The 7,244-nt window shown below is 30.7% G+C and overlaps 1 protein-coding gene across 1 annotated transcript; it reads right to left on the reverse strand.

Annotated features, from left to right (window-relative positions):
* LOC104777034 (glucan endo-1,3-beta-glucosidase 11-like) lies at window positions 1,175-3,432 on the reverse strand. Its single transcript, XM_010501220.1, has 4 exons — window positions 3,316-3,432; window positions 2,869-3,211; window positions 1,948-2,674; window positions 1,175-1,549 (listed from the first exon to the last, which is right to left on the reverse strand). Exons 1-4 carry the CDS (start codon window positions 3,389-3,391, stop codon window positions 1,463-1,465), a joined length of 1,233 nt encoding a protein of 410 aa, XP_010499522.1. The 5' UTR covers window positions 3,392-3,432; the 3' UTR covers window positions 1,175-1,462.

A 7,244-nucleotide genomic window follows, 5' to 3' on the forward strand; every position in this document is an offset into this window, starting at 1 on the left:
CTCTTTTTAGTCTTTTACCGTCCAAACAAAAAATAAAACTATTATTGATTAGATCAATTGGTGAATGAATGAATATCCCACATACACCGTGCCTGTCCACCAACATTGGAAACTCAATACGAAAAAAAGTTGTACTTTTAAAATAAAGTCTGATAATAATTTTTTTAAAATTGTTTTTCTCAAAAAATTTAATGCAATTTTTTAAATGGGACTTCAGCTTAAAGAAATTTTTAAAATGAGGTCTCAACTAAAAATAAATTAAAAAAATAAGGTTTTTTAAAAAAAATTAACTCTTAAGTTGAGGCCTTATAATTAAGAAAATAAACAAAAAAAAATCCTTACATAATGTACACATATTCATACATGTGTCATGTCTGCATGTATGAGTAGTGTCATGTGAGTGCACACGTACATATATATATGTATAATGCATGCATGTGTGTATGTAAGAGCAGACAACATAAGTTTCGAATGTTGACGGTGATCGAGATGAAAAAGGAAGGTATCGTATGTCTAAGGTTTATGGATTCCACGTCCAAAAGATTAAAGAGCCTTCACCTTCGGTGTAAACCAATCAAGAAATTGTATATAAAAAGATCTGATATCATTATATAATCTGTCCTTAAAAGTAATGTTTAAACCAAACAGAAAAAAGTAATGTTTGGAGTGTTGAAAAATGATAAATGTTTCCTGTTTAGTAATAATGATTTTATTTTCTACCTCACGTAACCGTAGTAAACTAGTAATATATATATATACATATAGTCTTTTTTGTTTGGAGTTATTTCTCTTCCTTTAATTTATGAAATATAATATATATGTACACTAGTATATATATAATATGAAATCAACCATTATATATACATGAAATGTTGCAATATTGCCTAATGAATGTGGATTTTAGATGCCTAATGACATTGTTCCTTTCGATTTAAACAAGAAACACGATCGTCACTTATGAATCATGAATCATTACTGTATACCTACCTAGAGTTAAATAAACTTTTGATTAAAATAGCTTTTAACCAACCAGCTTCTGTAGTTTGATTAAAATGTTATTTTTAAATTGTATCTTCTTGAAAATAATTAAAACTGATTGTCGTATATATAAGTCTTTATGTCTATGGACAGACCCAACTATACATTTTTATGTTAGAATTTAGATGATGAAAACTAATTAACACGTAACTATTTACTAATAAGACAAATACAAATACATAACTATAATATGAATCGTCAGTTTTTTTTCTTTATACATTGGATTCGCTTCGCAGTACTGCATCATCCCCTCCTCAAGTTAATTAATTAATTACTCGGAACAAATTTTCTGATTTTTTTTTCCTTCAAAGAATCATCTAAGAACACTTTTGAGATTTTAATTCTTCTCGTTGAAAAAATGAACCGCATTAGTGGACTCTCTTTCTATTTACACATAGAAGCTCTTTTCAATTTGTTTTTGCTTCTAGTACGGTCGTCTAATTAGCATTTGAATGGCCAACGAATAAATGCATGTCCAATATATCAAATTTTGCGTTCCCTTCTTGATAGCCTGTTTATAGAATAAAATACGAACAGATATAAGTAATAATTAAGACCACAAATTTCAATTAGTTAATGTTTTAAAAAAATCAGATGGTGAGGATAATCATAAATATCATGACTAGTAGTAAGTACTAATCATGTCGCTCCAAAAAAAAATCTAACTTTATCGTTATTAATTAAGAAATATGTTTGATAGAGGAATATGTTCTAGAAAAGCGCCTAACTTTTCAAGTATTAAACGTCACAATTAGAAGAAAAAAACGTCAACAGTATTCTCAGTCAGAATTTGTTTAAAAAAAAAATGTTTCTCAATCAAAGATTTTTTTTTTCTAATGGATTTAATGTGATATTTATAAGACAGAAATAAAAGAAACAGAGTAGGTAAAGTCAAATGTTAAAACATACCGTGGAGGCAGAGGAAGTGAGGGAAATAATAGAAGTTGAAGAAGTAGATGTTGATGATGATGTTGATGACGAAGATGATAGTAAACCTACATTGTAAGTCATGGTCTCATCAGGCTGATAGAGTCCATAGTTTCTCTCAGAGGTTGGTCCTGGTTTGAGGTCTTCATTGAAGAGAGCAAAAAGATAAACATCAAAACTCATGTTTTGCCTCAATGGCGTTCCTTCACCCTGAAGCTGTCTCCTCAGAAGATTCTTGTTATAAACCGCTGCGTTGGCCACGGTGGCTCCAACCTCATCTCCATCACCTTTAGACGGCCACCCTGTCTCCGAGACCCCAACTTCAATATCCTTAAAGCCAAGCCTAGCCATGGCGAAGATCACAGCATCTACTTGAGCGTAGAGCATGTTGTCGTAGTGGTACTTGGTGAAGGGGTCAACCATTCCAGGGTTAGGGTTGAAGAGGACGTATTCTAATGGGATCTTAGTTGGGTTATCCTTGTAAGCGAAGTAAGGGTAAGCATTAATCCAAAAGGGGGATTTCGTGTTACGCAAGAAAGTTAGTAGCTGCGTCATTACTCCGGCTACTTCCGGCCTAAAACATCCGGCGGAGGGAGGGTAAGATTCTTGAAGGACTGATAGTGAATTTGGAGTCGATACTTGAATGTACTTGTCTAGCCCGGTTTGGACCAAAGCACTATGAATGCTCATCATTGCAGGCACAAGATATCTGCGAAAAATAGCAATAACAAGATTGAATACTTTTTTTTTTAGTCTAGTGGATCACAAAACAAAACACGATCTAAATCGATCTCAACAAGATGATAACCACTTGACTACCATGATTTGGTTAATAAGGTAGATTCTTAATGTGCCAAGATTTGAAAAGGATAACATAGGAATGAGAGGATGTATGTAACAAACCCTATGAGGCTTGAGTCATCGTCAGTGTATAGTTCATTGCCGACGGCAATACCACCGATCTTGGTGGCCGGAAAGTAGGGTTTTATACGAGTAGTTACCCACTGGAGAGCTTGTTGAGGGTCGACTAAACTGGAAAGCATTTCATTTTCGACGGTGACGAAGAGCTCGATGTTGGAATTGGCGAATGAGGTTAAGACTCGAGGGTTTGTGTCGTAGATTCTTGTCTTATTGATATGAAGTGAGCTCAAGAGTTGTATAACTTTGTCCGGTGGAGGAAGGTTGTCGCCGACTTGACCGTAGTTTATGCCAAGAGAGGAGACCCTTTGAAACAACAATCCACGTTCTGTGAAAAAATGTAATAGAAATTAAATAAATGTGTTGACAAATTGAATTCGAGATAATGGTTTCTTTTGTTAGGCAGAAGTAAGCAATTATTAGGAAAGATACCTAAGAAAGTTAAGGAAAATAGAAGAAGAACAATAGAGTTGGTCATGGTCATGGTCATGGCAATTCTTCTAAACATTTTAGAACTGGAGGAGGAGAGAGGGAGATAAAGACTGAAGGAGAAAGTGCTTGTAAGAGAATCAATGCAATGAAATGTGGGGATAGATATAGAGATGAAGGTTTGAGAGATATGGGACCAAGTAGGAGACGAATAATTATTAATTTATAATTTAGAGATAATAATACTTTACTCTGCCTGCCTCTTTTTATTTTGTGAGACATAGGGTCTTCTATAGTAAAAGGTATAATAATTCATTTTAATAATAAGTAAATGTATTATTTTCATTTTACTCGTTATTTTAGTAATGGGATGGGAGTAGGTTTGGCAATAGGTTTATCTTATGGAAGTCTATTGTAAAAATGAGATACTGTTTGTCGAAAACATTCTTTGTGAGGCAACATGGGTTTCATAAAACATTTTGGACCCAAGCCAAAAAAAATATGACATCTGAGATTGTCTCTTTCCAACACATTGCCAACTATGTCAGTCCAAAAATAAAAATAAAATTGAAAAAGTGGCCTAAAGAAGACACTTTCTTCAGAGAAAGGCAAAGGTGGGAAAGATTGAATTGCCCACTATAATGGGTTTTTAATCTTAGCAATATGTCTTTGGCTTTGGGCAATAGAAACTGGAGGATCCCAAATTTGGGAGTTGGGTGAACGAAATAATGGGAAATAAAAGAGTAGAAATCACACCTTCATTATGATAAGAAGGATAGTGCTCTTATCTTCAGTTTAAATATATATATTTTTTGCATCTTGTGAAATCAAAGTTCCTTTCGCCCTTTTTTTTGTTCTATATTGTTAGAATTATATTTCACATAAAAATAGAGTATGAAATTTATTAAATTTGATAATCTATCTAGGTTAGGTTGGATTTTGATTTTAACTTACGCATATATAAAACTAATTGACATTAAATTCAGAATTTATAGTCACCTACATACAGTAAAACCTCTATAAATTAATACTCTATAAATTAATAATCACTATAAATTAATAAATTTTGCTGGTCCCAAGTCGGGCCAGTGTAAAAATTAACAATATTCGATAAGATAATAAGATAATAATTTTTTTGAAATCTCAATGTAAAATATGGTCCCAATAATATCATAAATTAATAATCATGTAAATTTATATATATATATATACTGATATAATAGTGTATGTTTCTCCTAAAACTCATTTCTATAGAATATTTGTAATGTTGTATTTTCAAACTATAATGATATCTAAAATATTTTATAACATGTCATACAAATAATTAAATTTTAAAGTTTTAATTTTTAGATATGCATCATTTACAATTTGATAATTAGACAGATTATTAAAATATGAGAATTAATATTATTATTATTCATAAATTTGAATTTATGTATGTCATGTGTATAAGTCAATTTGTTTATAGTATTTGTAATTTATTGTCAATAATGCTTTATAAATATTACAAGTTCAATTCCTAAACCATAAAATTTATAACATCCGAAAGTTTAATCTTATTTTGCTATAATTGTTCCAATTCATAATTAAAAAAAATAAAAAATTAAAAATATATCTATAAATTAATAATTATTAATTTACAGTGTAAATTAATAATTATTAATTTATAGATAAATTAATATCACTATAAATTAATAAAATGTCTTGGTCCCAACATTATTAATTTATAGAGGTTTTACTGTACAAACGTAAACGTTTACAAGTTCAATCTAACACGTCCTTTCAAAACCGCTCCAACAACATTAACAAAACATTTGTGTTGTACACTGGTTCATAATTTATTTTTACAAAATTCAGAGATAAAATTCAAAAATATTAATCGATTATAAATACCCAACTTAAAAAGAAAATTGATTTAAACTAGGTACATCAAGAATAAAAACTAAACATAGTCGATATATAAATTTGATAGAGCCTTGGTCCAAACTAAAAATTAAGTTGTCTAGCTAGTACGTAATTTTTTTTTCTTAGTACAATTTTTTTCAGTTTGATATTAAAAACATTGAAAAAACATTCCGATCTTTAACTATGCACTGGATGGTGATTGTAATCCAACTTCAATTTGTTTCATATAAAGGTTTGTTTTTACGATATTTTTGGAAATTGTGTTGTTGGCTTGTTGCTTCTTATAGAACGACTTACTATATCGAATTTTGATTAATTTCTGAAGTTTTAAATCTAGATTAAATACATTAGAGATCTGAAAAATATATAAAGTAGCTTTATGAAATGATGCAACAAAAGTGACCCAATTTTTATCTTTACGTAACTATCCCAAGAATCTAGTAACTTTTTTGGAAGATGAATTCCACTAACCATACTTGTTATTTGTTAAACCTTACACATATATATATATATATATATATATACACCCAAAAATACATACAGTAACAAAATTGAAATCTAACATGAATATGCGTGTGTGCTTGTTTTGGAATAGGACAAATGAGCTGATGCAAGTGGTGCGCTTTATGACATCTTAGATGCCTCCGATCTGATTTAATCACTAATCTTTGTTTTCCTTAATCTCAACGCGAGATTCTAATGTAATCAAAGTTATAAATTAAAAGTAAAATAGGTTGTTAAATCGTGTTGCTAGTCGATATTCTATGCATGATGAACTTACCAATTTGTATAGGTATCTGAAATTTTTGATATAGCTTGTTTTCAATGTAAATGATAACAAGAAGAAAAATGTTTTGTTCTCTACGAGGCTCTTTTAACTTACCAATTACCATTATCAGTAGTTATATTATACCGGAGCAGAGTAAAATGAAATATCATATATTTTCTCGTACAGAATTGAACATTCGTTTTCTTAACGTCGACGACTACAATATAAAGTTATCTTTCAACGTTTATCCAATAGTTTGGTAAGAAAGAAAGTTTTGATAATATTATTTCCAACAAAATAACGAACATTGCTATTTATGGTGATAGATGTGATGGATGGATAATGAATTAGTGACTAGTGAGGTTGGTGGTTATGACTTATGACAATTATAAAATCAGCCAAGGTGAAAATTCGACGTAAAAAGAGAGAGAGAGAGGAGCAAAAAGATTTGTCTTTCCATGGGAAAGCAAAGAGAGAGCACATGTTTGATTACTCAACAAAATAATTGATAATTATGTCACTAACAATCCACTAATTAAACCTTTCGAGTTAAGTAATATGGTTAGGAACCAATCTGTGGCTCCTTTTCCATTTATTTGATCTTTCATATAAAAATGGTAACACCCCCATCGGTTAGAAACCAGAAAACCAAAAATTCAATAAAAGTTGTATGTTAGTAATAAACAGAGACGCGCAAAACCTAATAAAATAAAATACATCTAATCTCGTTTATAAATAACACACAGATATATATATATATATATATATATGTATATACGTGTATAAAGAAATATATTTCTTAAATTAGAAAGTTAGATCATATACGTTTTACATTAAAAAGAGAGTGATGAAGGCTTTGAATGGTTGCAGCTTTATGTTTTTTTTTAAACACGTATTCATTAGCAATCAAATGATAGTTTTAACAAAGAAAGAGCATAATAAATGTAAAAGCAACAAGTAAAACTTCAGACAAGAGCTCCAAGAACAAAGCATCCATAGCCAAAAATCTTACAACTCAACCTCCTCGATCCTGCTCAACCTTATTCTGCAACAAAGCCGGACAATCTACCGCAAGGTAAGAAGTAAGTCATCTATCTCTTGTGACACTAGAAGCAATAGCCCTTGCCAATGCATTGGCTCTAGGTGAGGAGAGGTTAACCCATCACCTGTAATATTTTGATGATTTTATCCAAATCAGAACGATACTTTGGTCACTTCAAAGACGATTTTAAAGCTGAGAATGCAGCATGACAATCCA

The sequence above is a fragment of the Camelina sativa genome, chromosome 3, assembly GCF_000633955.1.
Source record: "Camelina sativa cultivar DH55 chromosome 3, Cs, whole genome shotgun sequence".
NCBI classification, from domain to species: domain Eukaryota; kingdom Viridiplantae; phylum Streptophyta; class Magnoliopsida; order Brassicales; family Brassicaceae; genus Camelina; species Camelina sativa.

What these genes read in the sequence shown, in the direction of transcription:
- LOC104777034 (XM_010501220.1), bottom strand. Translation starts at nt 3,391, where the DNA reads ATGTTTAGAAGAATTGCCATGACCATGACCATGACCAACTCTATTGTT. An exon ending in ATTTTCCTTAACTTTCTTAG is followed by an intron (nt 3,212 to 3,315) that starts GTATCTTTCCTA and finishes ATTTTTTCACAG; the next exon opens with AACGTGGATTGTTGTTTCAA. An exon ending in GATGACTCAAGCCTCATAGG is followed by an intron (nt 2,675 to 2,868) that starts GTTTGTTACATA and finishes TATTTTTCGCAG; the next exon opens with ATATCTTGTGCCTGCAATGA.